This window comes from Typopeltis vanoorti, chromosome 4 (genome assembly GCF_054136105.1).
Source record: "Typopeltis vanoorti isolate ZY-2024b chromosome 4, IOZ_Tvanoo_1.0, whole genome shotgun sequence".
NCBI lineage: Eukaryota > Metazoa > Arthropoda > Arachnida > Uropygi > Thelyphonidae > Typopeltis > Typopeltis vanoorti.
In genome coordinates this window covers 162029059-162052356 of record NC_143552.1, presented here as the reverse complement: position 1 = coordinate 162052356, position 23298 = coordinate 162029059, and the positions used below count along the sequence as shown (strand labels likewise).

General features: G+C 34.6%; 1 protein-coding gene across 2 annotated transcripts in view; it reads right to left on the bottom strand.

Annotated features, from left to right (window-relative positions):
• pasha (microprocessor complex subunit partner of drosha) overlaps window positions 1–23298 on the bottom strand; it is a 366059-nt gene that overhangs the window by 332342 nt on the left and 10419 nt on the right. For both annotated transcript variants that reach the window (XM_090391560.1, XM_090391561.1), the window contains exon 2: window positions 15261–16031. In XM_090391560.1, coding sequence (XP_090247686.1) covers window positions 15261–15840 — 580 coding nt within the window. In that variant the 5' untranslated portion in view covers window positions 15841–16031. The remainder of the gene's footprint in view (window positions 1–15260; window positions 16032–23298) is intronic.

The window sequence follows — 23298 nt, the reverse complement described above, 5'->3', positions numbered from 1 at the left end:
TCTATTTGGCTAAGATATTAGATGGTGTGTTCTCTATTCGGCCTCATGGCCCAGACACACTCCTTCCTCAGTCACCTCAACAGCCTACATCCAAGAATCCAGTTTACAATGGAAAATGAAAATAACAATAGTTTACCCTTCCTAGACACCTTAGTAACACACACCTTCCTAATGGTAACCTTTCCTTCACTGTATATAGAAAACCTACTCACACAGGCAGATACATTCACAAACTCTCCCTCCACCCCCTCTCAACAACATGGCATTATTAAAACTAACCAAGAGAGCCCACAATTTTTGTTCAAGTGGAACCGCCCTTTCAACCCAACACCTTCCTTTACCAATGACTACAGCGATTACAGAATTAAAAAAATAATTAGTTACTCTCCAATTCCACAACTATCTCTTCAGAAGGATTTCAGAAATTCACCATACCCTACATCCATGGCACATCAGAAAAAATAGCCAGGTCCTTAAAAAAGTACAACAGTAAACTTGCTACCCTCTTCCGTTCTACCAAAGATCAGCTCCCTTCTCTCTCATTGCCTAGAGCAGTGGTCACCAAAGTGGTTGATATAATTGTTAGGGGTCGATAGAAAAATATAAGACATCATTGTATGGGTAATATTTAATTCAGTTAACTTGGATTGCCTCCATCCTGAATGACAATGCAATTAAGAGTGAATCGTGGGAACAGTGACATGAATAGGAACTGTAAGATGGAGCAAGGTCATGAAAATAGTTATGGAGGCCAATCATGTAGGCCAAAATGATGTATTTACCAATAAAAAGATGTCGGTGGCTCCTGCCAGGCGGCGCAGCAGGAGCGAGATTGCAACACGTGAGTGGTTGCTTATTTACTTACACTTACACGTATTCAATCCCATTCTCATTTTTGCACATCGACATACAAGTGAGCATTAATGTTCTAAAATTCATCAACATACATATTATAATTCAATCGTTATTCATTCACGAACTAAAATTTCTCTATGTTGAAGAGTTGAGCAGGCTGGTAGTTTTGTACATCCTATATATACCTATAGGAAGATTGTGTTATTGTTATTTTGTTATCTAAATTAAATTTTATATTTTATATATTATTTATCCCTCCTATCAAATATGTAATGTTAAGAAGGATGTCAAAAACAAAAACGTATCCCTTTGACGTTAAGCCAATATAATAATATATACTATATTATACATACAGGAAACACTGTAACTATAAAATAAACAATCTAAAAACTCACATAAGAGTCTTTTTTGCTTATCCTATTATAATTATGTAATAGTAAAATAGAGGGGGTCGATAAAAAGTCAAGAAACTCTTGAAGGGATCGACCGTCAAAGAAGTTTGGTGACCTCTGGCCTAGAGTTTATAAAGTACCCTGTTCCTGCAAGCTGGCTTACTTTGAACAGACACGTAGATCAGTAACCATCTGCTTAGAACAACACAAATCATGGATTTGCAATCACAACTATAGTCAACCTGACCTTACAGACCACGTTTTGGATACAACCCACAGGATCTATAGGGAAAAAACCACCATGCTCCACCATAGTAAATTCTAAAAAGAACAACTATTTTTAGAATCTGTGGTGACACTCAGAAATCAACTGAAGTTAAATAAATATGGTTACATAAAACTTCCCAAAATTTGGGAAACATTATCAGAGATCCCACCTTACCTTACTGGGTACCTACAAACGTCCATAGAGGGCGTACACCAGTTAGACAGGACTTTAGAGTCACCCATGTGTTTCACTTAGTATTGTGTTGTATTTGAGTGTGTGTTACAATATTTTTTTGTAATCTGATTATGTCTCAGTGACAGATGAAATATTGGAAGGAATAAAATCAGCTTTAATCCTTTCTGAGTGCTGCATATATTCCATTAAACCTCCAATGAAAATGAATTAACCTCCAGAATAGCAAAATTAAAGCAAATTATCAGAGAGACGACATGAGAATTACAGAAAGTCAACAGGCATGAACATAGCGAGGAAAAGAAAATTAAGGCAAAAGAAATACTAATGCACGGAATAGAGAAGTCAGTAAGTAAGTAACGAAAATCACATAAGAAAATGTTTGTAAAAAGAAGGATGTTATTTTTATGATGACTGGCATAAAACATGCTGTTGACGAGTGGGTTATAACTTCGCAATAATAACCAAAATATCCTTAGGAAATAACCTGAAATGAAATATTCAGTTGCTTGCTGATGATGCGGAATAAGATAGAGTAATCGTTAATCATGGCGATGTGGAGAGCTTGCAGGATGATTTAAATAGGCTGTCAGTATGGGCAAAAGTTAATGGTATTAGTTTAATGTTGAGAAATGTAAAGTTATGTATTTTGAGATAAACAGATTACATGCTGTTCATCACACTGAGTGCTGTACAGTCACACTGTACTCCAGGAAATACATGAAGCTAGAGATTTACAGGTGGTAGTAGACAGAAAGTTAAAGTTTAGAGGACATACTGCTAAGGTAGCCCATAAGATTACTTGGCTATTGAAGAACACATTAACAAGTAGAGATAAGGAAGTTGTTAATCCTTTTCATAAGGAATAACAACTTCCTTATCTCTTCCTTGCTTTGCCCACATCTGGATCACTGTAATCAAGAATAGTCCCCTGGGTTTCTTGGGGATGAGGAAGCAGTGGAGAGGATTCAGAGGAGAGTGATCAAGATAGTGAGTGGCCTACGGAATGTACCCTATGAGGATAGATTGAAGTTGTGTGGATTGCAGAAGTTGGTTGATAGAAGAAAAAGAGGGGATATGATAGAAACATTTAAGTTGCTTAAAGGATTTTATAGGACAGATGAAGGGCAGGGAAAATGTTTCAGCACTTGGCTAGAAGGACAAGAACAAGCAGTCATCCCTGGAAGTTGAATCAAGGTGCAGTCAGTATGGGTGTGAGGGAATACAGTGCTCAGTTGTGAGTGCTTTCTCTGTTAATGGGTTCAAGGAGAAGTATGGTAGATTATGAAACGAGAGAAGTCTGAAAAGTTCTCAGCCTCAAACACAGATGGCAAAACTATCGGCAAGATTTTTTTTTCTAAGTTGGTACATCTGTCATAAGTATCCATATCAAATTGTAAGTAATTCTATCAAGTAGTTTTTTTTATACAGCTGTCTGAAGCAAAAGTGCTGTCTGTATCACTTGAAATGGATCAAATTGAGTATATTGTGGTTATAAAATTTTCTGTAAAAGAAGGTTTAACACCAAAAGAATTTCATTCGAAGTTCATAAAAATTTACAGGCACTCTTCTCCTTCATTTTCAACAATTAAGAAATGGGCTACCGAGTTTGAACGTGACCGTACCAGCCTTGAAGTTGATCCATGTGAAGGACATCCGAAAAGTGTAACAACACCAGAAATCATTGATCATGGTATTGGATGACCAGCGAGTCAAAGTGAATGAAACTGCTGAGAATTATAGGCATTTCAAAAGAGCATATAGGATATATTTTGCATGAAGAATTGCAAATGAAAAAGCTCTGTGCAAGATGGGTGTCACGTTTGCTCACAGCAGATCAAAAACAAACTTGCATGAAAATCTCTGAACAGTGCTTGAAGCCTTCTTAACAAGAATAAAACTGATTTTGCATGTCGGTTTATTACTATGGATGAGACTTGGATTCACCATTACATGCCAGAATCCAAACAGCAGACAGAAACTGGTTGTTCAGCGCCAAAGAAGACAAAGTCGGTTCCATCAGCAGGAAAGGTCATGGCATCGGTGTTTTGGGATGCTAAAAGTATTTTTTTATTAATTATCTTGAAATGGGTAAAACAATAACCGGGAATATTATTCTGATCTTTTAACCAGACTAGATGAAAAAATTTGTGAGAAAAGATCCAGTTTGCAGAAGAAAAAAAATCTTCTTTCTTCATCAGGACAATGCACCTGCCCACAAATATGTTTTGGCAATGGGAAAATTAAGGGATCTGCACTATGAATGGTTGGAACATCCACCCTATTTCCCTAGATTTGGCTTCTTCTAACTTCTATTTCTTCCCCAAACTAAAAATCTTCCTTGCTGGTCAGCGTTTTTCTTCAAATGAAGAGGTGATTGCAGTTGTAGAGGGATATTTTGTCGATCTTACTGAGAACCACTACTGGGACGAGATAATGGTGCTGGAGAGCACCACTGTAATAAATGTATTAGTCTTAAGGGAGATTATGTTGAAAAATAAAAATAAATTTGAAATTATAAAATTTTTTCATTTTTAGACCGAGAACTTTTTAGACCACCCTTGTATGATACAGGTATGATAGGAAGCAGTAGAGAGGATTCAGAGGAGAGTGATCAAGATAGTGAGTGGCCTGCGGAATGTGCCCTATGAGGATAGATTGAAGGTGTGTGGATTACAGAAGTTGGTTGATAGAAGAAAAAGAGGGGATATGATAGAAACATTTAAGTTGCTTAAAGGGTTTTATAGGATAGATGCAGGGCAGGGGAAATATTTCAGCACTTGGCTAGAGGGACCAGAACAAGCAGTCATCCCTGGAAGTTGAATAAAGGTGTGGTCAGTAGAGTTGTGAGGAATAAATGTTTTGCTTGGAGAGTGGTGAATGAGTGGAATGGGTTGCCAGAGTCAGTTGTGAGTGCTTTGTCTGTTAATGGGTTCAAGGAGAAATATTCTTCGATTGGATCTCATGCGATGAGTCTTTGGACTCCATGGAGGTGCCTGTATAATAATAATACTTTGAGTTTTCCAGGAGCAAAAATTAAAAATATAATGCAATTCAAAAACAGAAAAGAAAAGTTCAGAAACGAGATCAGAATTGTAGTAGCTACTAACAACTTAACTAGTGATAAGTTCAGTATGAGAGGACATGAAAGGGTTGTTGGAAGAGTGAAAAGTGAGAAAGTGAAAATAGTAAGTATATTACCTCGATATGATAAAAATTAAGAAGGCAGGCTATGATGGCAAATGATTCAGTGCGTAGGTTGTTTAGAAGGAAAGGATGCGAGTTTTTGGATGTGTGGAGTAAGTTTGAGGGAAGATTTATATAAGAGGGACAGGCAACACCTGAATGCATTTGGTACCACGAGTCATGAAAAACTAATAATTGGCATGAGACCTAACATGGAGAAACTAAATTATAATGGGAGGAATGGTGAGAATATCAGTGTAAGAATGGCAATGTTATATAACTGTGCTAATAATGGGAATGGGCATTATCATGGAAATGATTACGAGGAGAGAACGATTTCGACTTCGTGTTCGTCGTTCAGATTCATGAAATGTGTGCAAAGATGTCTACATGAGGCACTAGAGAATAATAGACTATGTTATGCAGACTGCAGTCAAGAGTATACAAAAGATCATGCAGGTAGATTATTATGTCTATACACAAATACTAGGCTAAATCGAATAACTGTTGTAATAGATATGGTATGAAGGTCAGCAATAAAAAGACAAAGACAATGAAAATAGGTAGAATCATTGAAAATATCAACAGCTGTGAATGTGCTATGAATGGAGAACCTGTAGAACAAGTAAAACATTTCAGCTACTTAGGCACGGTTTTTAGTGAAGATGGTAAATTAAATATGAAAATAGACAACAGAATCAACAAAGCTGGTATGGCGCATTCGCTTATATTTCGTCCCTGCTTTCCCATACGACCCTTCGTCTTCATGCCCCTAAGGTGATCCTCCAAGTCCTAGCTGCCGTTAGGTGCTGTATTCCAGGAATCCCGTTTGCATCATATTCCTCGTACGTTGTAGCTGGTGGCATTACAGCCGATATGTGCGTATGTAACTCGACCTTTGCACTCGTTCTCTTAACTTCTTTGGCGACTTATTAAGTTTAAGACAGCTTAATGGGACAAGATTATACTACAATTTCCTCATTAACTTTCATTAATCCTATAATCCTTCAGTTTAACTTTCAACTACAAGATTTTTCTAGTGCGTTTTACATGTTATTACATAAATTCCTTTACAACAAAATTCAGAACTGTGTGCTGTCAACCAGGTATTATCTGAGTTAGCAAAATTCTTATGTTAGATTCTGAATGAATAATTTCTCAAAAAAATCATCCATTCAGGATCTAACAAATGTCTTATACGATAGAAATATAAGATCTGATAATGTTGGAGTCTTGACAAGTAACAGACTGATTTGGAGGAAAATTGTAGATAGGAAGTTAGTAATGATGTAAATTTTTCATGTAATACTATCATATCCTGTACACCCCCTTGAGGGTATATGTCAGGAATTTGATGATGATGATGACAAATACTAGGAGTACCAGAAACAAAGTGTTACAGTTTGTTGCCTTGTTTAATATGTTGGGACCTCAGATTGTAGGCATTAGTAAACCTTGGATATCCGAATCAGACATACTAACTGGTATTTAGTGTAAAGGGTGCACTAAATTTTAGGAAGGATAGAAAGGATAGGAGAGGAGGCAGAGTAATGCTAATGATATCGGATGACTTGAATCCGGTTAGTGTTTAGTCCTGTGATTGTAGTACTAGTAACAGTATTTCATATGGCAGTGAATTTGAAGCTGTCTAGTGTCAGGTGAAATCTAACAGGATCAGTTACATAGTGGGGTGTGTTGTTACAGACCTGGCAGATCAGTTGCTAGTAAAGAAGCAATTGTTTGTTTCAGTTAAAGACATAACTATTCTGCCTCCTATTGGTAACAGTGATCATGTGATACTCACTTGGAAAGTGACTAAGTTTATGAAGGTTCCATTCAGAAAAGATTACATGCTGAACTACAATACAGGAAATTATGACCAAATGAGGAGTATATTGAGTTCAGCAGAATGATATCAGTTGCTGGATGAGAAGAATATCAACAGTACATGGGAAGCATTTAAAAAATACTTAAATGACGCAATATCAGAATGTGTCCTGAGAGTTCAAAGAATAAATAGCGTACAAGTCAAATGGACATGTAATGTTGTTAAGCAAGAGATTCGTAACAAATAGATGATGTGGAAAGAATACTGTGTGCATAAGGATGATGTTCACTATGAATATTAGAAGCAGGAGGCTAGAATAGTCACAACTGTTGTACGGAAATCTAAGTCTGAGTATGAAAAGAAACTGGATCTGCAAGTTAAAGACAATGCACAAGAATTCTATTAATATGCTGCAAGTAAAAGGAAGATTGAATAACTCTTCTGAATGCAGATGATGTCTGAATGACAGATGCAGAAGAGGTTGTTCAACTGATGAGTGTTCATTTTGCTGAATGCTTTCAATCTGGTGTAACATTGAGTTCACTGCTACCTCTTCACTGAATGAAGAAACTCAGGTGTATGGAGAGCAGGAATTAGAGCTGTTGCACACTGTGAATAACAATTCAGCAATAGGGACTGATGGGATATCAGCACAGGTGCTAAAAGAGTATTCAGCTGAACTGGCTATTCCTTTGACCAGGCTATATAATTTGAGTCTCAGAACAGGGAAGATTCCACAGGAATGGAAAGAATGTATGGTAATCCCATTGCACAAGGGTGTGCAAAGACTGATGTATCCAACTATCAAACAATTAGTATCTCAGGAGTGGTGGTGAAGATTTTGGAAAAATTGGTTAGGGCTCACATTCAGAAATAGGTTGACAGTGAATCTTTACTTTGCAATAAGCAACATGGGTTTACTAAGGGAAGGTCATGTTTTAATAACTTGCTCACATTTCATAATACTGTTACCATTGAACTAGACAAGGAGAATGGATACACCCACCGTGAAACTTTTTGATTTTGCTAAGGCTTTTGACTGAATACAGCATGGTAGACTGTTGCATAAAATGGAGAATATGGGTTTGGATTATAAAATATTAGCGTGGATAAGAGGATGGCTGACTGACAAATATTAAAAAGTGTTATACGGGGGATGTGAGTCTGCAAGATTTAAGGTAACTAGTGGTGTACCACAAGGATCAGTTCTTGGTGCACTGTTATTCAATCTGCTCATTAATAATATTGGGAGGTATTTGACAGGCAACATACAGCTAATTGTTGATGAAAATAGGTAGGATAATCAGGAATGCTACTGATAATATGCAGTACTGGCAGAATGACTTGAATAGGCTAGAAATGTGGGCATGGGAAAATGGATGTCAGTTCAATGTCAGTAAATACAAAGTCATGCACTTTCATGGGATAAGATATCCCATGTCGTATTATATTGGTGGGATTATGCTTGAAGAAACTGATCAGGATAAGAATCTTGGAGAGTTAGTAGATAGCAAGTTGAAGTCTAGGGGTTATGTAGCAAAGATTGCAAGTACAACTCAAAAGATAATTGCAATGCTGAAACAAATGTTCACATGTAAAGATAAGGATGTCATTTTGTCTCTTTACAAGGCCTTGATAAGACCTCCCTTGGACAATTGTGCACAGGTCTGGTCTCCCGGTTTCCATTGTGATTCTGATGTAGTGGAGAGAGTGCAAAGGAAAGTGTTGAAAATGATAACAGGATTGTGGAATACTGATTATAAAGATAGATTGAGAATTTGTGGACTGCAGATACTAGCAAACAGGAGAAAGACTGGGTTTAAATGACTGAGACTTACAAACTTTTGAAAGGTCATAGAGCATTGAAGGTGATGGAATTTTTCATTTTATAGAGGGTGGGGAAAGGATAAGAGGGCATCGTTGGACACAGAATGAATGTAGAGGAGGAAATTTAGCCCTCACTCCATAAGAAGGGAGTGAGGGTTAGATTTCACAGAAAGCCTTGATCATTAATATTCAAATACAGAGCAGAAATTATAAGAAACAATGAACCATAGGAGGAATTATGACTTCTTGAAGTTAATTTCTGCAAGGGTAATTATAATCATCGTCATCATCGTGAAATTCCTGATATGTACCCTCAAGGGGTGTACAAAATATGATTGTAATACATGAAAACTTACATCATTACTAACTTCCTATCTACAATTTTCCTCCAAATCAATATGTTACCTGTCAAGACTCCAACACTATCAGATCTTATATTTCTATCTTCTATGGCACTTTTTACTGTATCAATCTGCCTATATCTTAGTCTTCCACTGTGTCTTACGAACCTGGCAGAGAACACTTGCTTTGCTAATCTTTCCTCTCCCATTCTGTTTAAGTGAACATACCACCTGAGATTAGCTTTGCTAACAAATTCCTGGATGTGAACAATGTCAAGTTCTAAATATCTTCATTTTTAATATGATATTCTCATTGATGCCATCTGTTCACACCCCTAATCTTTCTCAGGACTTTCAATATGTGCGGTCTCTAGTCTTTGGTCAAGTGTTTTACTTCTGATCCAGCTCTCAGATCCATAAGTTAAAATTGGTTTGAACACTGTCTTGTATACAGCTAATTTAGAGTTTTGACTAATTTCTCTCTTATTCCATATAAATTTATTCAGTTGACTGCCTACCATATCAGCTTTGTTGATTCTGTTGTCTATCATATTACCATCTTCATTAAAAATTGTGCCTAAGTAGCTGAAATGTCTTACTTATTCTATTGGTTGTCCATTCACAATGCAGTTGATATTTTCAATGCTTATGCCTATTTTCATTGTCTTGTTATTGCTGAGCTTCATGCCATATTACAACAGTTATTCAATTTATTCAGGGAATCTTGCAGACTTGTAGCAGATTTATTTAGAAATATAACATCATCCGCATAAAGCAAAGAGCTGAGATTAACATCTCCAATTTTGATATATTTTGATAATGAATAACAGAGGGGATAATGCACCTTGTCTGACACCAGATTTAACATAAAACTATCTTCCTCTAATTCCTTGAATTCTAACTGCTACATTACAACTCAAATAAAGACTAAGTATTGCTTGATATAATGCTCTATTGACACCATACAATTGTAGTGTTTTGAATAGCTTCTCACTTGGCACCTTTTCCAGATATACAAAACTTAAATACAGATTTTTGTTATACTCCCATGATTTCTCAACTACTTGTCGTAAAGTGAAAATCTGATCCTGACAATCTCTATTTGGACTGAATCCAGCTTGTTCTTCATCAAGCTTCGCTTCCACAATCATTCTTAACTGTTTCTCAAATATACTTGCATAAAGCTTACCAGGAACACTCAGTAAGGAAATACCTCTAATTCTCATTCGGCTTTATTTCCCTTTTTATATATGGATACTATGAGAGCTCTACTCCAATCATTTGTAATTCGTCACTCTGTCCAGTCCTTCTGAACTATGCGCAGTGCAGCCACTGTAAGACTTTTATACCACCATACTTCAGCATTTCTGGTAGAATATAATCTACTCCCGTTGCTCCACATTTCAGACTTTTGATGGCTTTTTCTACTTCAAGTATGGATATGTATTCCTGATTGCATGCCTGTTGAGTGTTTTCACTGTGCTGTCACTGATTCTTTCATTTAGCAATTTTTCGAAGTAATTACTCCATATATCAAGGATATCTTTTTCGCCAGTTTTCCTGTCACCTTTATCATCTCCAATTCCTTTTACAGCACTCTTTTCTCCATTTCTGAGCTTCTTCAACAACCTCCAGAATATCTTGCCACCTTCTTACCAAAGTCTTCCCATGACTTTTGTTTAGCTAGTTTTACGGTGTTTAGGTTTCTTACATTTGTCTCTGTATTCTCTAAGAGCACGAGCTGACTTATTTGCCAGAAACTTTTGATATGCTTTCTTCTTTTCTTTCACTGCCTCTTTAACTTCCTGTGTCCATCATGGAGTTCTGATTTTTCTATCCTTGCAGACAACCTCACAACATGCCTCTCTGGCTGAATCAATGAATGTTTTCTTCAGAACTTGCCACTGAATCTTCAAGGTTTGGTTCCTGTTCTCACACTCTTTCATTTTTTCTTCAATAACGTTTGTGAATTATAGTCTATACAGTTCACATCTGAGAGCTGATCAACTTTTATTCACTTTAAAACTTTCTTACATGTTCTTCTTTTCAATATGAAATTCAATTTTATCCTGCTCAAGACTAAATGGTAATCACTTCCAATCTGAAATCCTCTGTACACTATAGTGTCCAGCACCAGTGAGAAAACATCACTATCAACAATAACATAGTACCATATTTAAGAATATTTAGGGATAATAGTTATATCCAACTAATATTTATAGTTAACTATTTACATATTCTTATTATTCCTATTAACTATTCTATTAATAGTTAGAATACTTAGAGAGAATAAAATTCTTAACTATTAAACTTTCAACAAATATTCTTAAACAATATTTAAGAATATTTGTTGAAAGTTTTTCCACTTGGTTATACTATAAATTAAAGATACCAAGAAATTATATACTTGGATAAAGGATTAAACCAAGTATATAATTTCTTGGTATCTTTAATTTATAGTATAACCAAGTGGAAAAACTTTCAACCACTATCTATATCTAATCCAGAGTATTATAATAATAAGGTGCGACACCTTTTGGCAACTCGTATAGGAAAAAATATGACTTCTGCATTATTTGAACCTTGGTATCGCCTCTGCGTCTGGCTCCCACTGATGAGACCTCAATAAAGGTCAAAACTGGTCTGAGTTGTGACCCTTCCCATAATGCATAGCATTATACATGTCCACAAGGAGATGTGTTTTGCATTATAGGATACTAAGGCAAGTGTTGTGAAGTCATACCACCTTTACCATGAGTTGCCCCAGTCCTGAAGTTATTTCAGGTGCAAACTTTGTTTGCTTACACTTGGATCAAGGAGTAAACCAAGTATATAATTTCTTGGTATCTTTAATTTAAAAATATTTATTCTTCTACCCGTTCACTATTTTCTGTTCTGCGCACTTAGACATCCAAGTGTGATATATATTTTTATTTAAACTAATTCAGAAGGTGCCATATTTCAGTTATTGAATACACATGTATTTTGAAAATGACTCCACTTTTCCTGCATACGAAAGACATGTTGTATATGCTACTATCGTTTACAGAGCTAGTTTAAGATCACAGGTTCACTACTATCATTACTCAAAAGTGAACTTTTGAGTAATGATAATAAAATTATGTAAATCCTATCATCATTACGTAAAGCAGCATAAGCTAAATTGCCATCTGCGAGTGCAATACCAGTCTTCATGTTTTCCTCTAATACTAGAGGAATACTAATGAGAAATATCATGTTGTTAACAACTGACTAGATAGCGTACCCTCTTCCACCAATGAGCTGTGGATTCTAAACTCGCGATGGGCACATGTTTGCAATTGTTTTTAGGTAAGAGATGAATTTCGTCATCGATGTGAGACCACACCAGTACTAACTGGAGACCTGAAGTGGCTTGAGTGGTTTCCATGTTTGGTCATGGAATTTGAGCAGGAGATCCGAACCAGGTTAAATTGAATAAAAATTACAACGAAACAGAAATTAGGAAACTCACCGATCAATAAACATATTACTTTCATTGTATAAGAATAAAAATATTATGAAAATCTAAAATCTAAACAAATAATACATAAATATATAAAAAAACTATATTTTGTGAAATTTATCTCGTGCTGCATTTACTTTTTATATATTGGTATCAATGCAATATCATTTCAATTTTCTAGCGAGCAATGATTTCAGCAAATTTTTTCCAGGATGAATAATTCCCATGATGAATTTTCTCCGCAATGAATTGTTCATGAATCCTCCCATCTTCAAACAATAAAGAGATTACCATCCAGAAAGTGATGACAGAATGCAGAGAAAATAAAGAAGAATCTTGAGTGAGAAAGTGTGAGAAAAATATGATTGTCTGGTGCAGCACAACAAAATTTCCTCTGTTGCACCAGACTAATCATATTTTATGACCTTCAAAAATATCATTCTTATGTGAAAACAAATTAGGAAATATATAAAACTTAACACTGCAGGCATATTCACCATTAAGACATTACTTAATTGTTACTTTGTAAATCATATGAAGATTGTGAATATAAGATATATAATACATACAATGAACATAAAAAGAGTATTAGTATTACTTCCAAGTTTCAAGCACTCACAGACCACAATAAGTATCATATCTTGTATTAAAAACATTCAATATTGGAGCATTCACTCTGGCAATGCATTCTACTTGTTAATTCCCCTATATCCAGTGGTGAGCTATAAGAGGCTCGCATAAGCCCTTTGTTAATTTTTCTCAAATTTGCGAGCCCCTTGTTCTTCTTGTTTAATAATCTTGTAGAACTAGAAAATACCACCGTGGAATGTATACATGCTTTTAAATGTAGCAATTAAATCCACATGAATTTAATTGCTACATTAAATTCATGTGGATTTTCTGATAACTATATAAAAAATCATTTCATTGCATTTTGTTCTGATAGAGCTATTGTAATATTAGGAAGCAAATCAGATGTTGCAATGAAACTATTACGAAAATTTCCTAAAGTTGTGATTTGGCGCGGCACTCATCGTTTACACTTAGCATTAGACGATTCGATAAAAAACATTTAAAAAATAAATCATTTTGAAATATTTATGGGTAAATTATATGCATTTTAACATCAATCACCAAAAAATCAACGAGAATTAAATACAATTGCAAAAGACCTTGGTATCGAAATTTTAAAGATCAGCCACATGTTTGGACCACGATGGGCAGCTTGCATTTTACGAACGGCTATTGCTTTGTGGAGAAATTACCCAGCTTTATGCAAGCATTTTGCATCGAACAATAAATATAAGGGCTTTTTAAACCGACTTCTCAATTGGGAATTTTTAAAAGATCTAGCATTAATGATTAATATCCTACAGGGATTATCACATCTGTCAGAAGCTCTACAAAGTTGCAATATAAGTATTATGAGGGCTAATTTAGGCTTTTTTTTATGCTCGACAATGCGAGCCCTTTGTTAAAATTTCCATAGCTCACCACTGCCTGTATCTATTTGGAAGGCTCTCTCACCAGTTAATAAGTCTCAATCATATCATCCCTTCTCCTATCCACCAAGCTCTGAAGACTATATTTCCTCAATCTGTCTTTATACTCAGAGACAGTCTTTAGTTATTCACCTCTGCACTCTCCCCCAATGTTTCCTTATCACCAATATAGCCAAGATTACCAAATCTGTTCAAAGAAATCCAAATGAAGCCTAATTAGCACCTTATAGAATGAAACTAACATCCTCATTTATACATGCCAGTGTTATTTGCATTATAGCAGCGATGTATGGGTAACCCTTAAAACTTTTGCATTCCTTGCTTCCTCCACCTACTGAAGCAAAGTTCCTCCAATATGGTAAACCTCATTCCATCTTCTCTAGCCAAAATGCATAACTTTACACTTAGCAGCATTGAAATGATATCCCCATTCTTCAGCCCAAAGCACCAAGCTATAGAATCCTCTTGCAACAACACATCAAAATTTCCTGAGATTGCTCTTCCTAATTTAGCATCAGCAAAGTAAACAAAAAGGTACATTTTGATTATGGAATGATATACTGCATAGTGCTACTTCTTCATGAGTATAAGAATTTCCCACTTTTACTGTACACTAAAGGTATGAAAAGTGCAATACTGTAATACATCTTATTGTCACGAAATGGTGTGATTTAAACCAAAATTAAGATACCTCAAATTCAGCAGAGATTCCAAATAGTAAACTCCATCAAAATCCATCTAACCAGAAGGGATTTTTGTACATACACATAAACAAAACACTTCTTATCAGAAAAACTTAATTAGAAATCAAACGGTGGCATAAAGCTACAACTTGCAAAAGAAAGATAGCACCAGGCCTAACTTCCTATGACCAAATTTCATACAATAAATTGGGACAAGTCTGAACTCAAGCAATACCTATTAATGACATAAAAAATAGCGTAAAAAAAACACATAAATGGTCATTAGAGGTAACAACAAGAGCCCAGGTAAGATTCATAATTTGTCTAATTTAGTTAATGTGCTTTCATTAAAGACTGAAGTGAGAAAATCTGCCATACCAGTGACTTTAGCAAATAGGCTATATCAACGAACCAGCATGCAACATAAAATGAGATGTGAATGTAAAGCTTAAGTTTGTTGGAATTTTCAAATGGTAGTAGTGTTATTTTTCAGCTCATGAAAAGCAGCCAAGAGGTTGGAACGAGATGTACTGGGTTTTGACAAAACAAAATGCACTTATACTAGATTAAGATAAGTTTAATTTTAAATTATGTTTAATGTCTTAGTCAAGTGCTTGCTTTTAATCGCCAAGCTTCTGACATGGTTAATAACGAATGTTTAAAATTATTGAATAATTATAATGAAAATGTATTTAAACTCACCTTTGAGAATAATTTTCTCTCTTTTTTCATGAGTCAGTTCTTCACTAATGTTGCTTCTCGATTTTCCATCTTTCATGTAATCCTTGAGTCCTTCTTCTAACATTGCCTCTATTTCCTCTTCTGGAATATCACTTTCACTATCAGTATTACTTGCGCTATGTATATCATCCTCCTCACCACATATACCTGCATCAATTTCATCTAATATATCAAACTCTAGTCTTGCACATTTACTGACATCTCCATTTATATTTATGTCCACTTGTTTACCTACATTACTGGTATACTCATCATTCTGAGTGCAGTTTCCAAGAGATGGAATTGAAGAAAGACCATCCTGAATATTTATATTTTCTGCATCAAATGGGCACTTTCTCTTTCGACTAAATGACGGTGATCTTGAGGCATCAGATAATACTGGTGATGTTTTACCACCTCCACCATGCCCAATGTCCAACCCATCACCTGAAACCAGATTGGACGTTTGCATGAATAGGGGTGGCTGTTTCTCCATGAGTGACTGTGACAACAATATATCATAAGAGCTAGAAGAAATTCCTGAATTTTCTGATGAACTCATTTATGTAAACTGTCTTCTGGAAAACTAGCATTAAAAAATCTCTGTCAAAGTCTACAGTGAAGAATCACTTCCTGGAAGATATGGCATATCATTGCTAAATGCTCTAATAAAGAAAGAGCTTTTATATTCCGAACTCTTTCCTTATAAGAACATGTGCAATGCATGTTATTTGCATACAGATTATTGAAAGCCTGGAAAAAAGTAAAATTTTAAACAATACATAAATCAAGTCTTCAAACCAACTAAATTACTAACAGTATTTAAGCAATAATTTAAATTAGAAAATAAACTATAAAAATTATTCAAATCATAAACTATGTATATAATTTGACATCATATGTAATAAAAAAACTGAACATTGCATAGCCCTCAAGTAATATACTACTCTCAACATAAGTGAATGATATTATTTATTCAAATACTCTTAATAATAAATCAAAATAAAATGCAACAGTAATCAACATGATATCTAACACACAGTATAAACTGTTTATCTGGAAAATATGACTGTGACCTTTCTAATAGCAAAGTCATTCTTTTTTGGAGAACTTCAACATAAACATCAACAGGCTGATTTACTACACTACCACAGATCCAGCTGGAAGAGTTTTTTGAGGTGTATGCACCAACCAAAATTCCTGACCATTCTACCCATCTTCCAACACTTGTCCTTTTCTGTTTCTCACTAATAAGTCCTTGAACTATACTGTTACCACCAACTCTTCCAAGAGCAGTTCAGAGTACAATTTGATCAGAACTTCCTATAACTTGTCTTCCATATTCATCTTCACTGTAATATCTAACACCATAAAAAAGTTAAATGAGATGAATGCTGCAATTTCTACTCATTTCCCTTCATACCTAATGTTTTCAGATTGAACATATTAAAATTTATTTTTATTAGCATAGGTATCTCCATCCCTTATTTTATGTTGGATCTTCATCTATTACTTAAGCCATGATTTTCCTATAAGTGTGCAAGGAGCCCACAACTCATTTTCTGCATATATTGAGATGCCTGCAAAAAATCCCATAAAATTCATATCAAACTCTGAAAAAGCCATATGTGAAAAAACCTTGCCTCATTTCCAAATGAGCCGTGCTTCTGGTTCCTAAGCTAATGGACTACTTTTTGCACATGCTGCCTGTTCCTCCTCTAGATACTCATAAATATCCTGATCACTAAAAGATAAAGGTGACTTAACATCTTACTTCTTTGACTCCTATACTGAAGACTGCATCTCTTACTATATTTGATACTTTATATTCATTGCCACCCATACATAATCTTCTCAGCAAGATATCAAAAATCTTGAGCAACCTGGATGGTTAAAGAAAGGAAAAAACTTTGTCCAAATGGTATGCATCCAACAGTCCTCAAACCTAGAACCTATCCTTGTCTTATGTAATAACCATTTACACTTTCTTTTTCTTCTCCATTACTTCCACCTTAGTATCACCATCTCTGGATCTGGCTCCCATTGACAAGACCTCAATAAAGGTTGAAACCAGTCTGGGTAGTGGCCCTTTCCTTAATGCATAGCACTATACATATCTGCAAGGAGATGTGCTTTGCATTATGGGAGATACTAAGACAAGTGATGAGAACTTAGTCCACTTTTACCACGAGCTACCTCAGTCCTGAAGATACTTCAAGTGCAAACTTTGTTTGCTTATTACTTTCTTTTTCTAAGAAGACATCTATATCCTGGATAGCCCATATATAACTCATTAAAAATAAATAAAATAAAGGGGTGGTTGAAAAATCTATACAACCACCACCACTATGGTTATTACTTCAGTCATCACCAAAATAAAGGAGAAATTCTATTAACCAGCTTTTACAATATCTAAAAGCTTCCTGTCTCAGTGATCACCAATATTAACTCCCACAACCACTGCATAGGAGCTGTAGATTATTTCACCCACCTGTAGACAAATGCTTGCAAATATCTAGAAGCAGATTATTGCTTTTGATATTTCCAAGATATCTGAGTCAAGCACAGCTCTTAAACAAGTTTCAATCTTATGGTCTTCATCATGCATTTTATAAGTGCATTTCCCCTCTGGTCACTGGAGAATAGGATTAGAGTGCATTGTAACCTCCTTCTTCTACACCAATGCCGGAGTGTCCAAAGGATGTTCTTTCAACTACTCTTGCCTTTCTATACACCAATGATTTTGATAGCAAAAATTTTGCTATCAAATTCACAGCTTTTGTGTCCTTATTCTCAAAGCTCTGTAATATATGAACTAATAAAGCTGCAAAAACCACACACTGCAAACTCCCTCAACAGTAATCTCTCCAATTTCCAGTGGTGGAAAAAAAAAATAACCCAGTGAGTTTTAATACTTCTAAAAATCAGTCTTGTGTTTTCATACACAAAAGAATCCTCCTTTTATTGAGAGACTTATTGTTTATTGAAAGTCTACTAAATGAAGCAGAAATTGCAGCTAATAGAGGTGATGCTAAAACATTATATATCATGAAAACAATGACAAGAAGGCAAGACAAGAAGAAGAGATATTATTAATGACAAAAAAGGGAATAAAATAAACAGTAATAAAAAGAAAATAGAAAGAGGGGCAAAATACTTCAAAGAGAATGAATAGAGAAAACTTGAAAAAGAAATTCAAATACCAGAAAGAAAAGAAAAACAATCAATAATAGACAAAAAAATTTAAAGTGAAATACAAAAGAAAGTAAAAATGGAAAAGCAGCTAGTATAGATGGAATACCAAATGAACTATTAAAAGTAGATAGATTTAATGGTGAATACACTCGATCCATTTCTTAACCAAATATGGATGTAGGAAGATGGCCAGATGAATGTAATATTGGTTTACTGATAAAAAGAAAAAAAAAGATTTAACTGATTGCAGTAATTAAAGAATATGATTATTTTTTTTCATAATCATATTATGAAAATAATCAAATACAAATAAGATTAAATTATGCGCTATCACATACAAGAGAGATAAACCAAGGGGTCCAACAGGGATGTCCCCTCTCAGCAACTCTTTTTAATATCTACTTAAATGAAATAATAATAAAATGGAGTAAAAATTTACATCAAGGAATTAAACTTTCACCTACAGTTAACTTAAACACTCTCCTCTTTGCAGACAACCAAATAATAATTACAAATTCTGAAGATAACTTACAGAAAGCTATTTTAAATCCAAATGAGATATCCAAAGATTATGGTATGATAATATCAACAGAAAAATCAAAAACTATGGCCTTTAAAGGACAAGATCCAGCAAGAACTAAAATAATAATAGATAACAAGATCTTAGAACAGGTGAATTCATTTAACTACCTAGGATGTATGATCACATATGAAAATGAAAAAGATATAAACGTAAAAATTACAAAATATTTAAAAATAACAGGTGTAATTAAATCTATATTTAAACCAAACCTAGTTCAAAAACAAATCAGGCTAAAAGTATACAATACATTAGCCTTACCGGTCTTAATGTATGGAAGTGAAATCTGGACAATAAAACAAAAAGACAAACAAAGATTAACAACAGCAGAAATGAAGTTTATGAGAAAAACTGCAGAGTATATCCTATTTGATCACAAAAGAAACAAAGATATTATGAAAGAATTAAACCAAGAACCAGTAATAGAAAAAATTAAAAAATATAAACATAAATGGATGGAACATGTTCAAAGAATGAAAACAGAAAGATTACCAAAACAAGCATTAAAGTACAAGCCATTAGGAAAAAGAAAACCAGGACGTCCTCTTAAACGATTCAACGATGACTTCTAAGGCCGTAACAGGCCATGCTAGGCCTAAATCCTTGATACGTATGATGATGATGATGAAAGAATATGATTATTAAACAAGTAAAATACTAACAAGAATAATATTAGAAAGAATAAAAAAAAAAAAAAAAATAGACCAGAAGCTAAGAGAAACACAAGCAGGATTTAAATCCAACAGGTCAGGTATGGATCAAAAAGCAACACTCAGAATAATAGAACAGTCAACAGAATGACAGTCAAATCTTTATATCAACTTTGTTGATTTTGAAAAAGCTTTTGACAGCACTGACAGAGAAGCAATATGGAAATTAATGTTATATTATGGCATACTATGGAAAATTATCAACAAAGTTTAAATATTTATGAAAAATATAAAATACAAATCATGCACAATGAAGAACTTTCAGAAAAGTTTGAAATTAAAACAGGACTTAGACAGAGATGAAAAATACTAAAGAAATATAGTGGAATTTGAAAGAACAGCTACAAGACCTGGATTTTGCAGATGATATATGTTTATTGACACACAACAACATATGAAGAAAAAAACAAACTTAATGAAGAAGCCATGATTGTTGGATTAAGAATAAATAAAATGAAAATAAATAAACAAGAAATAAGACACAGTACTGGATGGTCATATTTTAAAAACAGTGGAGAACTAATTTTACCTAGGATCAATAATCAGGGAGGAGATGAAGATATACAATCTAAGAGAGCACAAAGAATTTTTAACATGTTAGGGAAAATATGGGGATCAAAGGAAATAAATTTAAAAAACAAAATCAGATTTAATCGAAATATTAAAATCAGTTCTACTCTATGCAATGGAAACATGGACAACAACAAAAAAAAAATAAATAAATAAACTATAAAGCTTTGTAAATAAATGTCTAAGAATTCATATTTATAAATTTAGGGACACAAAAACACACATGTTGAACAGATTATTTTATTAATTAGTAATAAAATAAAACTTGACGTTTCGACCCCTGTATCGAGGTCATCATCGGAAGAATACAAGTGTATAAGAAACCAAGCTACATGCTCATGCCCTGTATACTGGTAAACTAAATCTACATAGTTAATTAATCCTTTTCCCTAGCCTGACCTCTATTGGGAAAAAAATAAAATAAAATAAAATAGTAAAAATAAATAAATACATACATAAAAAAAATTATTGTTATATGATTTCTTTCAGTTGCTGTTGAATGTTACAAACACTTCATCAGGTTGTCTTCTTGTAGTGGGATTTTTTATGGCTAGTTTAGGTTGTTATACAGGTTGTAGATGGGTCTTCCACATTCTTGAAATGGTTAGGCCATCATTTTTGTTGAGATTTGGGTTGTGTTTGAGCATTTCACATGACTCTTTAAATTTTCTCTCAAACCAGGTTTTGGTGCAGTGTATTGGCCAATACATACACAAAAACTAGGTGTCATAAGCACCCTTAAACACAGAGCTCTAACTATCTGTTCTAATGAACAGGCTCTAAACCAGGAATACAAGATCATCAATCAAACATTTATAAAAAATGGATACAGTAAAAAAACTATTCACAAGATCCTCCATAAAGATACCAGTAAGAACAAAAAAAGATTTCAGGAATGCTACTGCCATTCCTTATGTTAGAGGCATTTCTGAAAAAATAGAACACTATGCAAATACAACATTAAAACCAGCTTTAAACCCCCAAATAAGTTAAGACACCTACTCAGTTCTTCTAAAGATCCTCTTCCACACCTAGCCCACCCAGGGGTATACAAAATACAATGCACATGTAACATAACATACATAGGGGAACAGGGCAAACTATCCCAATCAGACAAGATGAACACAAACGACACATTAAATATCTCCATTTTGGAAAAACCGGCCTTTCTGACCATGCACTCCAAACATACCACAGAATTGATTGGAAAAATACCAAGTCCCTACACTGCACCAAAACCTAGTTTGAGAGAAAATTTAAAGAGTCATGTGAAATGCTCAAACACAGCCCAAATCTCAACAAAAATGATGGCCTAACCATTTCAAGAATGTGGAAGACCCATCTACAACCTGTATAACAACCTGAACTAGCCATAAAAAATCCCACTAAAAGAAGACAATCTGGTGAAGTGTTTGTAACATTCAACAGCAACTGAAAGAAATCATATTATAACAATCAGAACTGTAGAAATCCAGAAGGGGGGGAAAAAAAAAAATCATACATGAGGACTTTAGCAGTTTATTGTAGTTGTATTTATTTATGTTTTTTTTATGTATATATTTATTTATTTTTACTATTTTATTTTATTTTTTTCCCAATAGAGGTCAGGCTAGGGAAAAGGATTAATTAACTACGTAGATTTAGTTTACCGGTATACAGGGCACGAGCATGTAGCTTGGTTCCTTATACACTTGTATTCTTCCGATGATGACCTCGATACAGGGGTCGAAACGTCAAGTTTTATTTTATTAGTAATTAATAAAATAATCTGTTCAACATGTGTGTTTTGGTGTTCCCAAATTTATAAATATGAATGCTGATCACCGTGTAACCTTAAAAGAAAGAAATGTTTAAGAATTCTACAAATAAAATGGCCAGAAAAGATATCCAATAAGAAATATGGTAAAAAACTAAAAAAAACCAATAATGTATCACATCCATCAGAGAAAATAGAAATGGATACAGCATGTACTAAGAAAACCTAAAAAAGACAGTCAAGCATGCATTACAGTGGAATCTGCAAGGAAAGAGGAAGACCAAAGTTAAGCTATACTAAGCAGAAGTATTCAAAAGGATGAGGAGTTTTTGGAATTAGCACACTTTGCCAAAAGTTATAGGCATCAGTAAAACTTAGTTGACCAAGGATGATATGGTCACAGGAATAGTGTACAAGGGATATGGTGTCTTCAGAGAGCACAAGAGGAACAGGACAGGGGAAGAAGGGATTTTACTAAAGGACAGCAGAGGAATTAAAGTAACAGAGTAGAAGAACATCAGAGAGAGAAGGAGAGCAGTTCACCTGAGGCTATTTAGTGTAAGATAGAGGCCAGAGGACTAAATATGTAATCGGGTGTTGCGTGAATGTGCAAATGAATTGTCAACCCCTCTTACCTGGATATTTAATTTAAGTTTGAACTCTGGTATGGTCCCTAGGGAGTGGAAGTTAGGCAAAGTGGTTCCTTTGCATAAGGGTGGCTCTAAAACTGCGGTATTGAATTACAGACCAATCACCATCTCAGGAGTAGTGGTAAAAGTATTGGAAAAGTTGGTTAAAGACAAAATTCAAGAATGGGTGGATCAGGATATCATACTCTATAGAGGCCAACATGGTTTTGTTAAAGGTAGATCCTGCCTTAGCAATCTATTAACTATTCATAATAGAATAACATCCAAGTTGGACAAAGGAACTGGCTACACGGTGGTACTTCTGGATTTTGCTAAGGCTTTTGACAGGATACCCCATAGAACACTGTTACGCAAATTGGAGCAGATGGGAATGGATATTAAATTGGTGATATGGATAGGAGAATGGCTCAGGGAGAGATACCATAAGGTGGTGTATGGAGGAGCCGAGTCCAGAATGAGGCAGGTGACCAGTGGTGTACCTCAGGGCTCTGTGCTTGGGCCAATGTTGTTTAATTTGTATATAAATGATATAGGAAACGGCTTAAAGGGAGATATTCAG